The 15,484-nt window shown below is 47.2% G+C and overlaps 2 protein-coding genes across 5 annotated transcripts; one reads left to right on the top strand and one right to left on the bottom strand.

The window, feature by feature from the left end:
• Positions 1 to 6: 6 nt before the first annotated feature.
• On the top strand, positions 7 to 8,789 carry IKBKB (inhibitor of nuclear factor kappa B kinase subunit beta). The gene is made up of 21 exons (XM_026046968.1): positions 7 to 28; positions 100 to 194; positions 305 to 422; positions 956 to 1,025; positions 1,528 to 1,616; positions 1,986 to 2,075; positions 2,447 to 2,571; positions 2,922 to 3,029; positions 3,323 to 3,452; positions 3,869 to 4,063; positions 4,311 to 4,425; positions 4,887 to 5,010; positions 5,250 to 5,401; positions 5,493 to 5,554; positions 6,007 to 6,116; positions 6,380 to 6,429; positions 6,834 to 6,933; positions 7,127 to 7,274; positions 7,488 to 7,615; positions 8,202 to 8,286; positions 8,638 to 8,789. Exons 2-21 carry the CDS (start codon positions 187 to 189, stop codon positions 8,704 to 8,706), a joined length of 2,076 nt encoding a protein of 691 aa, XP_025902753.1. The 5' UTR covers positions 7 to 28; positions 100 to 186; the 3' UTR covers positions 8,707 to 8,789.
• Positions 8,790 to 9,492: 703 nt separating this feature from the next.
• Positions 9,493 to 15,030, bottom strand: VDAC3 (voltage dependent anion channel 3). Of its 4 annotated transcripts, none has more exons than XM_026046969.1 (10): positions 14,069 to 14,155; positions 13,425 to 13,474; positions 12,828 to 12,830; positions 12,319 to 12,471; positions 12,081 to 12,133; positions 11,170 to 11,397; positions 10,663 to 10,813; positions 10,176 to 10,233; positions 9,861 to 9,959; positions 9,493 to 9,772 (listed from the first exon to the last, which is right to left on the bottom strand). In XM_026046969.1, the coding sequence occupies exons 1-9, from the start codon at positions 14,133 to 14,135 to the stop codon at positions 9,868 to 9,870; spliced, it is 855 nt and encodes a 284-aa protein (XP_025902754.1). In that variant the 5' UTR covers positions 14,136 to 14,155; the 3' UTR covers positions 9,493 to 9,772; positions 9,861 to 9,867. The 4 variants fall into 4 exon arrangements, with proteins under 4 accessions (XP_025902754.1, XP_025902756.1, XP_025902757.1 ...); XM_026046971.1 differs by adding an exon at positions 14,661 to 15,030 and having other exon boundaries at positions 9,532 to 9,959; positions 14,069 to 14,140; XM_026046972.1 differs by adding an exon at positions 14,912 to 15,030 and having other exon boundaries at positions 9,532 to 9,959; positions 14,069 to 14,140.
• Positions 15,031 to 15,484: the final 454 nt, after the last annotated feature.

Raw genomic sequence — 15,484 nt, 5'->3', positions numbered from 1 at the left:
CGGCAACGTCGTCCGCTGGCACAACAAGGTAGGCGGCGGCCCCGCGGCCCGGCCCGGCCCGGCCCGGCCGCGCTGAGGCGGCCCGCGCTCTGCCCGCAGGACACCGGCGAGCAGGTGGCCATCAAGCAGTGCCGCCAGGAGCTGAGCCCGCGCAACCGCGACCGCTGGGCGCTCGAGATCCAGATCATGAAGAGGTGAGGCGCTGTGCGGGGGGGACGAGCGCGCCCCGAGCTGCCCCCCGGGGCCGCTGCCCCCCGGGGCCGCAGCGCCGACACAACCGCGGCCGTCCCGTCCCGCCGCCCAGGCTCAACCATCCCAACGTGGTGGCCGCCCGCGACGTGCCCGAGGGGATGCAGAAGCTCGCGCCCAACGACCTGCCGCTCCTGGCCATGGAGTATTGCCAAGGCGGAGACCTCCGCAAGGTGAGCGGCCGCACCGCGGCGCTTCCCCTCGGGAACCCGTCGTTCCGAGGCCGTTTTTTGCTGTTAAACCTCCAAACTCGCATCACGGTAGCCACGCTGTTCGGCTATTCAAAGTTCCCCTTGGAAAACGTAGGCGTTCTCTGAAACTTCCTTGTTTTGGCTTGGCCCCAAGTGCCAGCACGGGGAATTTGCGCGTGGAGGATGAGGGAAGCGTGGGGGGGATGTTCAACAGGATGTGAGCGTGGCCAAGAGCATCACGGGGCTTATCTTCCCTGGAACTGATAAACCTGTGTCTCTCCTAGGAAGACATGAGCTGTGCTCCTTGTAACCTTGATGCTTTTTTAGCCTTTCCGATAGTCTGCTCCTAGATAAAACCCAGCGTGTGCAGCTGGGATTAGAGCTGACACTGCCAGGCCCAGGGGAAATAGCTCTGAAGGGTGGAGACGCTATGAGGAAGAGGATGACGCCGAGTKCTTCCAGCTGCCCGTTCTTCCCTCCAGAGATCATGTATGTTCTGTGGTGGTCTCTTGCAGTACCTGAATCAGCTGGAGAATTGCTGTGGCTTGCGGGAAGAAGCCATTCTCATCTTGTTGTCTGATATTGGTGAGTTGGACCAGTCCCTCCAGTTGGCCCAAATGTGGAAGCCCTTTCGCTGCTCCATCCGCTCAGACTGGGTGGCAGTGACCTTAAAGACTCCATCGTAGGCCCTTGAATACTATACTTACTCCTAGCCTTGCTCTACCAGTCCCCTACGAAAGCCAACCTATGTTTTTTGGTTCTTGYAGTTCTAGTGTTGAGATGGAAAAATGTTACTCGGGATTCCCTAGGAGGTTCTGAATAGCAATAGTTAAAAATGGTTTTCATTAGTGAAATGAGACTGTTGTACCTTCAGAAAAAAAAAAACAAGTAGCTGCCAATAGAGCAAGTTCTGTTTGTCTCAAGAAATATTTGAAATTTACTTTTCATCTTGAACTTTTTCTTTCATTGGTCATTGATGACACAAGATTTAACTAGAAAGCCAGGCTTATAYGATGTAAAAACACATCATTATTTAGGTCATTTAGGGACCCTTAGTCGCGTTCTAATCTATAACTCTGTGTCTCAGCGTCTGCTCTCCGGTACCTTCATGAGAACAGGATCATCCACCGGGACCTGAAACCAGAGAACATTGTGCTACAGCAAGGAGAGCAAAGGGTGAGCAGGAGCGGGGTGTCTTTGCACAAACAAATAAGTGTACGAGGAACATGCACGTGCTGCRTGACCCTCAACCCTTGAAGCACCCAGACTTCTGTTAGTACCTGGCTTTTCAACTTAAAATACYGATGGGTTAATCTGATTATAGGGACTGACCACGGAGGTGAGTTAGCAGCAACATCTCCCATTCCGTGCATATCAAACCAATGACAGTTTTCTGTACCTTTGGTCTTCGGAACGTGCAGGAGTCTCCTGTTTCCTACTGCATCTCTCCTTTGGCACCTTCCCTGCATAGAATTGTTTTCTCTGCTGTGTGGTATGTTTTTAAGAGAACGTGCMCCGATCCTTGCTCTTCGTTGTGTGTTTCAGTTAATACACAAAATCATTGACCTTGGCTATGCTAAGGAGCTGGATCAGGGCAGCCTATGCACTTCCTTCGTTGGGACACTACAGTATTTGGTAAGGAACAAATATGRCTTTAAAAGCAGCTGGCACATTGTGGGATGAAGTCAACAGCATAGTTGTGTTTGGGGCTGGGTGAAGTACTTCTCCAAGGAGGGGTTAGGTCAGGCTGCTCTAGCAAGGAAAGGTCGTTGTTTCTTTTGCTGACCCTGAGTTTTCACAGTGTCTGCTAGGTTTTTCTGGTGTAAGTAAGAAGCAGGAGGGCCACTAACCTGTAGAATTCACTCAGAACATCAAAGCTCTTGAAAGGCAGTGTGTTCGGCACACAAACGCTGCGAAGTACAAAGACATATTAATGTACAAACATGAACGAGCTGCTGAGGGGCAGAGAGAAGAGCGATTTTTGTCTCTTGTTTGGGAACCCGCAGGCTCCCGAGCTGCTGGAGCAGCAGAAGTATACGGTGACAGTGGATTATTGGAGCTTTGGCACACTGGCCTTCGAGTGCATTACGGGCTTCCGACCGTTCCTGCCCAACTGGCAGCCAGTGCAGTGGTGAGTGAGCTGGCGGTGGAACAGTGCAGGCAAAACACTGTGCTGTGTACGTGATGTGGGGCAGCAGGCCCTGCATTTTGGGAGGGATTCATGTTTTTGTTTCGTGCCTTATGGAGAATGGGTTGCTGTGCTGCAGTTTATTGATCTCCAAGTAACATTTATTGATGTTATGGAAACATCAGCATTTCTGATGTTTCTCTTTGGGATCAGGACTAACTCCTGCAGGGCAGGTAGCCGAAACCGAAGCAGCACCTGGATATCGTCTGTTGGGAGTAGCTGGGAGTCTGCTAATGTGCATGCCGGGAAAGACAAGTGATTATTTCACCACTGTACTTGCTTGAATTCATTAGGCATACAAAAGTGCGACAGAAGAGTGAGTTGGATATTGTCGTTTCAGAAGACTTATCTGGAGAAGTCAAGTTTTCTAGCACTTTACCTTACCCAAACAATCTAAACAGGTGAGAACTGAAAATCTGCTGTGCCCTGTGGGGATAAGCAGTTCCTTTTGAGAAGGAATTACATCTGTATGATTCTGGTGAGGTTAATTTGTGGATATGAGGATTGCACGGGATGGAAAGTGCTTACGTAAATAGTGGACTTGAGCCCAGCAGAGAACCTCTATTTCTGCCTTCTAAACAGTGGCTTTGTGATCAGAAAAGGAACCTGTGTGTCAGTCCTCCTGTCGAAGCCAAGAAGTGGCTGTAACTGAACTTYTGTCCTTTCTGACCCTGTTCTTATTTTGCTCCTACAGTGTTTTGGCTGGAAGATTGGAAAAGTGGCTCCAGCTCATGCTAATGTGGCACCCCCGGCAGAGAGGGACGGATCCTACCTATGGACCCTATGGGTGCTTCAAAGCTTTGGATGACATCTTGAATCTGAAGGTGAGCAGTGGGCCTGGATTCYGCTGAACCGTTTTCAAGGGAGCAGATGTTCTGATTCATAGGCCGAGGAGGAGGAGCAGCAGAGCAACCTGTCAGCTAAGCGCACGCTTTTTTTGAGGAGAAAACTTACTTGGATTGGTGAATAGCTTCTCCACGTGCTTCATTCTGTGTCCTGGCAGAGAGCTCTGCTGCTGAAGCTGTTTAATTGCCATGTGGCCTCTCTTGAAGCTGTTTAATTGCCATGTGGCCATCAGCTGATGGAGGACAAGGACTTTGGCACCATGTCATGAAGTAGCTGTGAAGCCAAGTACTCTGAAAACAGTTTCTGGGTGGCTGGTGTCTCAGGCCTGGAATCTCTGCTCAAACATGACCTGTGCATCTCCAGCTCTTCTCATGTCCCACTGCTCTTCTTGTAGTTGCTTCATGTTTTGAACATGGTTACGGGCGCTGTGCACACCTACCCTGTGACAGAGGAGGAAACTCTGCAGGCTGTGAAGGCCAGGATCCAGTTAGATACTGGAATTCCAGAACAGGACCAGGAGCTGCTGCAGGAAGCAGGACTTGCGTTGTTTCCTCAGGAGTTGGCTACTAAGCATATAGCTGACAGCAAGGTGAGTGTGGGGCTTCCCTTCCGTGCTCAATGGATCAGCAGACACAATTCCCTCTTGGAGCAGAGCGAATCTCCCTGCTGTTCTCACGGCCCTTAGTTGTAGTAACCTAACCCTTTGCAGGCACCTTGTTTTCTTTGGTGTTACGCTATAAATATAGAATATTCCCCTGCCCTGGAAAGCTGCTTATATAGTGTTACTGAGGATTATTTTTTATGAGACAGCTCGCTTGTTTTTTTGTCTTTGGCAGGTGAATGATGCTGCYGCTACAGACACAGACCTCCTCTTCCTCTTTGATAACCAGAAAATTTCCTATGAGCCTCAGGTTGCCTTGCGTCCTCACCCGGAAAGTGTWGACTGCATCCGTAAGGATTTTCACTAGTGTGGACGGGGGAGGATCCCTGCAGGGAGAAGGCTCTCCCTGGTTGCGGAGTCTCCTTCTCTGGAGGTCTTCCAGACCCACCTGGCTGCCACCCTGCGTCCCGTGCTCTGGGTGTCCCTGCTGGAGCACGGTGATCTCTAGAGGTCCCTTCCGACCTCAACCATTCTGGRCTTCTATTCTGTGGTTGGTACCACGGCAGAGGAGAGAGCCCCTGGCACTGGAGAAGCAGTAAAACACCTTGCCAGGGATTTGTGGCGCCCCTCAGCAGAAAGGAGGGAGGGAAGGGCTAGATGGGRTACGAGGGTAGGAGCTTCCCAGGGAATGGCCAGCTCTATGGGGTAGACTCTCTGCTCCTCCAAGGAGCAATGTTTTGGGTTGTCCTGTCATGTCTTTGAGTATTATTGGTGCTGATAGGTACTTTTTCTCCCTTTGTTCTGTTTTCAGTTCAGGATCCGAAGAAGAATCTCCACTTTTTCCAGCTGCGGAAAGTGTGGGGTCAGATCTGGCACACGATACGGAGGCTGAAGGAGGATTGTAACCGGCTCCAGCAGGGACAGCGAGCAGCCATGTACGGTGGCAGGCGCTAGAAAACTTGTTTCTACCTTTGCTCCCTTGGGAAAAGGGCAGGAATTGGACCCTTTTTGAGGGAGCCCATGAATGGAGCTGCTTGCAACTAACGAAAAGCTGAGTTATATCCTCTGACATAGCTGCTCTTGTCCTTTTCTGTTACACTTGGCTCTGTCCTCTTGATAAATGTGGAAGTTTGGGCTTGTAGTTTGGGTGTGCAGTAYGATCTGGTTCTTGCAGGATGAACCTGCTGCGTTACAACAGTACCCTGTCGAAGATGAAGAATTCCATGGCYTCCCTGTCCCAGCAGCTGAAAGCGAAGCTGGACTTCTTTAAAACAAGCATCCAGATTGATCTGGAGAAGTATAAAGAGCAGATTGAATTTGGAATTAGTGAGTCTTTTTTGCCCCATGCCCTCATATATTGCCTCCCTTTTGCTGTGTTACTCTAAGAAAAGCAATCATTCTTCTCTTGTTCCTGTAGCTTCGGAGAAGCTGCTGTTTGCCTGGAAGGAGATGGAGCAGGCTGTGGAGCTCTGTGGGCGGGTATGTTTCTAGAGCTGGTTGCTTATCCTGAAGAAAAAAGCGACTTTTCTCATTGTCCTGCCTTAAGGAAAAACCTCTTGTAGTTGAGCTGWCTCCAGACATGCTCTCTTGGTTTGGACTGCATTGCTTTTTCCTTGCCTTTTTTTTCCATGGCTTTCTCCATGAGACAAGGAGAAGGAAGCCTGGGAACTCCCRGTGTATTTACTGTAAAGTCTGACCCTTCAATGGCTCTTTTTTATAGACCGAGTTTAGCCTAAAAAAGGTCTTGGAAGTTGTTTTATCCCAAAGCCTATTTCCTTGAATGGAAATTTAGAACCTTTTCATTCCCTTTTCATCTAGGGCTGCTGTCTGCATCTTGCACATGTGAATGTATAGAAATGTGAAAGGAAGAGCCAGGGGGTAGTGTCTCTTAGTGGGAGTGTCCCAGTGCTTATGTGCTGCCCTGCTTTCAGGAGGAGGATGTGGATCAGCTAGTGAAGAAGATGATGGCCTTGCAGACAGACATTGTGGACCTGCAGAGAAGCCCACTAGGTCGTAAACAAGGAGGAACTCTGGAAGATTTGTGAGTCAAGCCTTGTTGAACTTTGTGTATAGCTAAGCCAGTGTGGCTTAGCTTTTTCAGTGCAGGGTCGGGGGGGATGCTCTTTCCAACCCAAATTATGGGGRGTGGCGGAACTTAAGGTATCACTAAAAGACAATTTTTGATTCCTGACCTGTTGGTCTGAAGTTGCAGGCTGGTATGTAGAAGACTTGGGTTGTTGAAGTAACAGTTCATGATGTTGATCTTGGAGAAATCACTTTTTGTACTCTGCCTCTTTCTTTTAGAGAAGAACAAGCCAGAGAGCTGTACAGGAGGCTGAGAGAGAAGCCAAGAGGTAAAGGACATTTTAGGTCAAGGGCAGCTTGCTTTGTGCGGGTTTGAACTCTAGATGCAGTAAACTGAGAAAACTTCCTCTGCATTCCAGACCTAGCTCTACACTAGATGTGTAATGCTCTCCTTTAGACCTGACTTTCTAGAGAGGGGAGTCAGTGAGTCAGTTCTAAACCAGGCAAGCCCGACCTGCCTGCTTCCTCTTCCTAACTGTGAGACTCTCCTGAGCTCTTTTGGCAGGAAACCTGCTCTTCCAATTTTGATTTCTCTTTCTCATCTTTCTAAGGAGAGTAACTCAAAGCCAGTGCCCTCCGTCCCATGCGCTTCCCCGTGCTCTGAACTGCTGACAGGCRCACTCTTTATCTTATGAGCCTATTTATTTATGTTCTAATCTGCCTCCTATTCCAGATCAGAGGACCAGTGGTGACAGCCAAGAAATAGTCCGACTGCTCTTACAGGCAATTCAAACCTTTGAAAAAAAAGTCCGGGTCATTTATGCTCAACTCAGGTGAGTGTCAGAGTTTGCTCTTCTTGAGGTGGGACATTCTCCCTTTCAGCAAGAGTTATTTTTCTAGAGGTTAAACATCAAATGTGTGCAGGTAATGGGATTTCTGAGTGCCGCAGAGGATAGAGAACTTTAAAGTTCCCCTGCTGCAGCTGCCCATTTGTGACCTCTTTTTTTTTTTTTTCCCTTTAAACAGTAAAACTGTAGTTTGCAAGCAGAAGGCACTGGAATTGTTCCCTAGAGTGGAGAAAGTGATGAATCTGATGAATGAAGATGAGAATACAGTTGTTAGGCTCCAGGAGAAACGACAGAAAGAACTGTGGAACCTGCTGAAAATTGCCTGTGTAAGTGGCAATAGGGAAAAGATTTTGAGTCAAACCATCTTTTCAGGATAAGTAGAACAGAGTGAAAGAAATCAGTAGTATGGTATGCCCTAGGGTTGCTTTTTGCCGTTGATTTGTAGCCAGATTAAAGCTAAGCTCTGAGCTCCTGTGTTCCTGGCTGCTGGGACTAAATGGAAGGAAGCGCAGCCTGAGTCTGCTGTGTTGTTTCTTCAGAGTAAAGTCCGTGGTCCTGTCACTGGCAGTCCAGAGAGCATGAACACATCCCGGCTGAGCAGCCCTGGCCAGCTGCTGCTGCAGGTCCCTTCCGGAACCTACAATTTACCCGAATCAATCAGGAAAAGGTGAGGCGAGCTCCGGAGCTGCTGCCGTTGTCAGCACGAGGTTGGGCATCCYGCTTTGGGAAGTAAAGGGGTTCTTGGTGCTTGGCCTCGGCTGCCGGCAGCGTGCGCTGCATTTCCTGAGCCTTGGGAACCTTCCTGGAGGAACGACTGGAAATAACGTGCAAGTCGACCTGCAGGGGCTCGGTTTCTCTGCAAGTGGTTGGGCTTGTGTCAAGTACAGTGCCAGCAGGAATTGTTGGAGCATTCCCATGGTAGGTAAGGGCAGCTGGGCTGTATCATAAAGGAGAGGCTGTTATTCCAAGCAAGTGCTTAAGATTCCAGCTTATTTAAAGGAGTGGGGTTCCCTTTTATAGTTCTGGAATGACAGACATTGGCTAATTTGCTTGTGTGGTATTTAATCTGCTCTTTTAAAGATTTTTTTCCTAACTTCTTTTTTCCTCTAACAGTGAGTTGATAATAATAAAAAAATTGCTTCCGGTTTGAACACCTTCCTTTCCCCAATCCCAGTAAATGGTTGTGACAGCATAGTTTTAGACAAAACTTGAAGGGAAAATAACTGTTCTTTTGTCCTGATTGTCCTTTTCAGTGAGGATTTACTGTTGGAATCACAGAAACTCTGTAGCCAACTCGAAAATGTGATGCAGGACACAATGAAGGACCAGAGCCTCATGGTAACACTGCCTATTTTTGTATAAATATTCTGTGAAAGCCTGTGGTTTTGTACTTCTGCATGTCGACCTTTCCTAGGAATATGACCTACAAATATTAACAAATAATAGATTTCCACTAATTACTCTGGTTTAAGAGACGAGGAGGTGTGGGAGATGCAACCCGCTCCTCTGACCTGCTGGCCAAGCCGCTCCTTGCAGACAGTGGGAATCAGACCAGGAGGCCTGACTCTGAGCCATTTCTTTGGGGTAGAACTTAAAACCACCTTTTTTTTTTAAACTCCTTTTCTGAAAGGGTAAATAGTCTCCAATGTAAGCTTGCGCTGGAGCTTTGTGCTCTGTTTTACTCTCCAGGCTCTAGATTGGAGCTGGCTGCAGCTTCAGGCAGAAGAAAGAAACGGTCCTGAACAAAACCAGATGTAAAGTCGCTTCAGTTGCACCTGAAGACAGGCTAGATAAGGAAGCCAACTGTGATAAGCTGCTGCATCTGAAAAGGGAAGTTTAAGTGCCTCCTCCTACTGTCACCTACTGCTTGTGATGCACATGGCCTGGCTCTTAATGTCTTAATCTCAAAACACTTTGTTTTTTTTTGTCCACGAGGCTATAGTAAGAAGCGCCTGCTTGGAAAAAAAATTGTTAATTGTGCCTTAAGATAGCAAATGCTCTTGCTTTCTACCTGTGTCTTCCCTTAGGCATCACACTTGATTGTTCTGCTCCCTTCTAATGGTGAACAACTTAATGGAATCAGCGCGCACAGGCAGCGGTAGATAATCATCTTCATAATATACTTGAACTGTGAACTTATTTTCTGAACTCTGCCGATTTGCACTTTTTTTTCCCCTCAAGTGTAATGTTGGACTTACCTAATACTTGTTTCCTGTATGGGAACGACCTGACAGATATGTGTAACCTTTTGGTTTGCTCTATTTGATACCATCAATACAATTTTAATGAAAAAGCTGCTCTCCTTGTGTAGGTCTCTAAAATGTGAGAGGTAAGGGTATTATCCTAGAGGGTGTAGATAAACTGCACGTGCGTTGTTAAATTATGGAGCTGTTAACCTTATTTACCACAAAAAAAGAAAAAAAAATCCCCCCCAAAAGCAGTACTCGGTGCTGCTGTGCTTCTCTGGACCTTAGGAAGGGAGGTGACACAAAACCATCACGCTCCAACTGTGGCTGCTTTTTATTTCGTTCTGATGAAGAACCAACGTTTCCACTACAACACGGAGACAATTTCTATAAAAGGTGGTGAAGTCTAAGACATGCAGGATGCAGAATACTGGGGGGGGAGATAGGGGAGGGGGTTCTTCCTTGGTAACAAGATGCTGTTTTTAGGAGCCCAATTAAAACAGGAGGAACTCGAGCGAAATGTGGCACAAACGTTACAACTTCCATGCACGCCTTCAAGTGTCTTCCTTGGAGGTGTTTGCACCTTCTGGACTGCAGCGGTGGGTTAAAGCAATTCTTTGGAAGAGTCCAAGTTCACACTTTTGGAAATGGTGGAATAATGTTAAGGCCCAAACCCTCTGGGGATACTTTTTCTTCATGGCGGGGTCTAGCTCTTGCTTTACTCACAGCTGTCTTAAGCTTCCAGCTCGAAGCCTAGCCCAACTTTGTGACCTCCAGCGCTGAAATTCTTGCCATCAATCAAACCTGAGAGGGTCAGCTTTACCCCTGGAAAAACCATGAGACAAAAATTAAAATAAAATGCASTTCAGCAGTCGTCTCCCCGCATAACTCTATGTACTTGAGCCTCACTGGTCCTACCTCTTTGCTGTAGGAACTTCACATCCCAGTTCTAATTTTTTTTAAGCAGGACAGAGGTAAGAGATGAAACTGAAGTAACCCATACTAAGTACTAAGTCTTGCTAGTGGTTGGACTTAACGTACCAGGTCGAAGGGAGTGAGTGTAACCGAGTCCAATCAGGCTAGCGTTGTTCACTTTGGCCTGCAGGAAAAAGAGAAATCATTCCTCTGGGTAAATRTTTAGATAAAAGTGTCCCACGGGATTGACTTTTGAGGGTGTAGCTGTTTTTAGGAGAGGGCTGCAAGCTGGGCTTACCCTCTACTTTCGCATTATGCATTAGTTAAAAACTGGACAACTAAACTGGCTCTCCTGGATTTCCCCCAGCACACGTTTTGTGTTGGCTTCAGCACCACACGGGTGACGTGCACCATGGAGAAAAGGCTCCTTGAAGGGCTCTTTCTGTCCCTCGTTTCACAACTACGCTGTGTTATGTCCCAGTTTAAAGCTGAGCCACACCACAACCCCCAGTTTGCCATCCTCCATCCTTCCTCAGGAACAACAGCTGAAGGAATGATTTCCTAGAACTAATTTTCAGCCTTTAAGGAAACTCGCTCGCGTAACAAGACTTACCACGACGGACGTCTTCTCATCCAGTTGGTACTTAGCAGCAATCCCAAACCGTGTGTTGTTACTACCAGCGGTCCAYGCAAGATTTACTGATGTCTCAACCTTATCATTAACCTTCTGATAAATTGAACCGCCAAACTCAGTGCCATCGTTCCTGTTTGTAGYAGATAAACGGGTGTCAAGACTTGTTTAGAAATCGTAACCTTCAGAAAAACCTTCCCTTTCCCGCAATCATTTGATCGTTATCGTCTACAATGAACCGTTTGCCCCCACTATCTTGGGAAAAAGCCAACACCAGAAATACTTTGTGTCAAAGCCTCGGACGATGGATGCCTAAAAGTGAGGAAGTCGCTTCCCCCATTTGACGATGAAAACACTGAATGTGAATTATTTTAAACCAATCTAATCAGCACCCCCCTTCTTTCCATCCCTCTTTTACCTCGTACCGCAATTTCTCAGCGAGTTTGGCAGCTCTGATGCAAAGTTGTTGCAGGCCCAGCCAATACTTACACGTTAGTGTGCAGCTGAAAGTCTCCTGCCTTATACCCCAAGGCAAAGTTATTTTGTGACAGCTTCGATTTGGCTGTATCGAAGGCCATCTGGTAGCCAGCGAGCCAACCTTCGTAGCCCAGCACTGCCCAGCCATAGATGGTTGGTCCAGAGAGATCAATGTCTATGTTGCAGCCTAGGTTTACGTATTCTCTTTTGTAGGAGGTCTTCAACTTCCCACTCTTCTTCCTGCAGAAACATTCCATTTTAACCTTTATACTAGGAAAGTATATAATATATATACTTCTTTTATATACACACAGATGATGGAGATACAACTTCCCCCCCCAAAACACACAACCCTTAAGGTAARTTAATTAAATAACTGTAACACCTACTCAACACAATGTTACCCTCAGCCCTGTTGGGCTGTTGTAAGGGCCGTAGTGGCATTAGGTAGGTTTACGTTGTGCCACCTTTTCCTCTAGCATCTCAACTGCTCCAAAAGCCTCAAGATGGAAAAAGACAAAAATATTTCTAGGTATGCTCGAAAGCTGGATTCTCCTTGTTCTCCACAGGTATTTGCAAGGCGTTTTGGCATCACTGGTCTCATCCAGCAGCATCCCTGACACTCACGCTGACAGCTGCCTTGTTCTTTAGAGGCTTTGCTCAGTTCTCTCCTCTCATCTTTAGGTTTTTAGGGTATATGTCAGCCTTTGCCTACTGTACTGCCTAGAAAAAGACAGTATTTCAAACCTATGTTACTGGGTTTGGGGTTTTTTTGATCCAGAATTCCTGCCTCCCGTAATACTGAAAAACCACATCCAGCAACACTAAGTTTTGAGTATTACACAATGACCAGAATAACTATTTCCAAAGAGAAAAACAGGGCAATTCTTGAAATCCGGAGATAAAGGGGAGAGAATATTTACCCTGTGTTTGGTACGAATACAGTGTCAAGGGCCACCTTCAACCCCTCAGCCAACTGCAAGGAAAAACAAAGGTGTCGTTTGCTCAGGACGCTACCGAAAGGTTTTTTGCCTTATGTTTTCACCACATCAACACAGAACCAAGAGCCTCTCAGTAACCTTTTAAGGCTGGGCGCTGCTTCATGAAGTCCCCAGCTCGACTGTTCTGCCCTTTCTGTAACGGCCCCTTCCTTCCTCTCACCTGATCCTCCACGGACACTTCTGTTCCCAGCGTGTTGTCCGTGGTCCATTTCTGAGTGAACGTGAGTCCACAGTCTTTGAGCTTGTATTTGGTCTCGAGATTCCCCGAAGCTTTGCCAGTATCTGTGTTGGAAGACCCAGCTGCCGTAAATTCCTGCCGAGGGCAAAACATGAGGAACAAAACAAGGGGCAGGAAAAAAAAAAAAGAGGAAAAAAAAAAGCAGCTGGATGTATGTTTTTCTAATCCAAAACTGAAATGATTACTATGACATTTAGCAACTCACTCCGTATCTTCCCCTGGCTCTYGTGTCCTCTGGTTTTCTCACAAACTCCTCTAATTCCCTACCTCCTCTTGACATCCTCGCTTAGACCGTTTATATACATTGATGTAATACACTGAATATGGTTCAAAACGTTTTAAAATTACAATGGTTRTGTCTTAAGTTCACAGGGAGAAAAAAATTACATCGAAAGAGAGAAAAGCAACAAAACCCCCCACCAAAATCTTACCAGCTGGATAAATATCCACATGAAAGTTGCATGGAAAAGGAAAAGCACATTTTAATACTTAAGAATACGGTTCTGCATAGTCTGTTATGTGTGGAAGACAATGTAGAGAGCTATAACCATTTTATTTAAGAATCAAAACTTCCTGCAAGGAAAATTATTATAGTAGGAATACTATTCATTTCTAATTAAGTTTTGCATTGTAAGCATGGAGGAGGAGGCTGAAAATGAAGTTAAGTCAAGTCCATCTCCTTATCTTTGGGATAAAAGGTCAGCTTGGAGTCAAAAAGCCTATAAATCTTGTAATAAAATGGCAGAGGAACCCAACTACGTTCATAAGCAGAAGAGAGAGCCATTTAGGGTGAAGAAACTCTTATGCTTGGGGATGTGGCAACAGGAATCCTTGCACACCACAGGAAAAGGAGTCCTGACCCATGAGTTTTATGCAYCACTGTGGAAACACATCCGTTAGCTACAGGTTGTAAAGAACTGAAAGACTAAAGCAACGGCTCCTAACTAGTTATTGCTGCCGTCTCAGGAACGTGTCCCCTGCCTTGCAATCCCGTCCCCTAAATGTCATCCCCTACGGAATGAACTTACCACTCCGCTGGAAGACTTGGTCTTCAGCTCTAACTTGACCATTCCAAATCCTGAAAGGAGAGGAGGACAGAGCTTGCTTCACGGGAATGGTGCAAAGGGAGCCTGGTTCTAAATTCCACCTGGATCACTGGCCTGGGAGCAGCCCGGCATTCCAGCGGGTGTTGATCTTGCTGAGGAACAACTAAGGCACCTGGGCAATCCAAGGCAGATGGGCTCCTTTCCCACCCGGCTATCACAAAGCATTCCTTTTTTCTTTAAGGGGATATTGAATTGTTGTTTAGCTCTCTTTGAAGAGTTAGCAAGAACGGGTAGGTTTTCAGCACATAAGGGGCTATCACAGCCATGGCCAGGCTCAGAGGATTTTACCCATGATTTTCCTCATCAATTCCTAGGAAACTTTCCATAAGCAAGGGCGTATTTTCCAAAGAATCTATAAGCACCACTTGAGACTTCCAATGACAGGAACTGTGGTGCTTTAATAACTCCTGTCAGTATTTGCAGCACCAACGAGGACACGGCTGTGRCGGTCTCAGATCAGAAGCAAAGCTGTTTTATATAAAAGGTGCATCTTTTCCTAAACCATCTATTTGCAGTGGAGAAAAAGGAAAAGCAGCTTTCAGGCGGGCGGCTGCCTTATCACTCACCATAGCCCTTATTGAACACGTCCCTGGCCGACTTCCCCAAGTCGCTGTAGGAAGGTGGGACAGCCATTGGATCTGAAACACGTCGGAAGCTGTAATAAACTCCACTTAACAACGTAACGTCTAAAAACGCTACCCCGGGCATTTCCAAGCAGGTGGCACCTTCTRTGTGTTTTGGAGAAACACATAGAACACATTTTTTCCTCCCCAATTTTATCTGCCTACCCATCTTTTCTCCTCTATTGTAATACCACTGGGTTTGCTCCCTATTTCCTCTTGGCATCCCCTATTTCTTGCTGACGGGAGCTCTGATTTTGAATGCTGCTTTCAGCAAAACTCTCACACATTCCTGGCCAAGAAATCTATTCCTGTGGCACCTGCTGACGTTGCCTTCCGGAAAACAACATTAATCAACACCCAAATAGTTTTGCAAAGCACTCGGCTCCTGTCGCAAATGCAACAGGATCTTTAGGAACTAATCTTGCCTGCCTTTCCCAAAGTGAAATATTCGGATAATTTGCATCTTCAGGCRGACAAATGCACTACGTTCGATAACTTGATAACTAGCCTGTACTATACATTTATCTCTATATACCTGTGGGTTTAGAGGAGCTAAAACAGGTGGCCATCACTGCAGATTCCTGATCTGAAAATCAGGACATAAACCAGGTGCTTCACAATACGAGCATGCAAAAAGGCCCTGTTACCTGTCAGAGATGGAATTCAAGCAGAAATTGGTGAACTATTCGTGACTGAACACACCGAATACGTCTTTTTACAACAGCTTAGCTCAAGTTATCACAGCAGATCTGGCAACGCGGATTTATCTTTGTTTTTACCCATTACCTTTCTACCAGCGCTGCCTTTTGGGGATCAGCCCAGCAATGGGAAAGAGGACACGGAACCGTAGGGATTTGGGGTGACCTCCAGAGCACAGCCTCTCCTTCCCGTTTTCTGTGGCAAGGCCCCATGGACAGGAGCCTTTGGCGCGGCCGGAGGCGGCTCCTTCCCGCTCCCGGCTCCACGGGGACACCCCGAGCGCCCCGGTTGTTCATCCAGCCCCGTTCCCGCGTCCTCACCACGCAGCCGAACGCCCCATGTTCCCACGGGAACACGAAATGGCTCTTTGCTCCTTATTTTGGGAATAACCCAAGCCCACAACCACTGAGCCCGAATCCACTGATTCCTTATTTTGGGAATAACCCAGCCCCGACCCACGGAGGCCGCAGAGAGCAACACGAGCCCGAGCTCTAGGTGCTTAAAAGAAGCATTAAAAGACTTATTTTTTAAACTATTTCTCCCCAAGCGTGATCCGCCCTCTCTCCCCCCGCTCCCTCACAGAACTATATATCGATACACGGCGGGGAGGGACAGGGCGGGGCGCTAAGGGCTGCCGCGCGGGGCCGCCGGCGGGCTCCC

This window comes from Nothoprocta perdicaria, unplaced genomic scaffold (assembly GCF_003342845.1).
Source record: "Nothoprocta perdicaria isolate Ctin4 unplaced genomic scaffold, notPer1 scaffold_466, whole genome shotgun sequence".
Taxonomy (NCBI): domain Eukaryota; kingdom Metazoa; phylum Chordata; class Aves; order Tinamiformes; family Tinamidae; genus Nothoprocta; species Nothoprocta perdicaria.
The sequence above is the reverse complement of the archived record's forward strand: the minus strand, read 5'-3'. Positions and strand labels throughout refer to the sequence as shown.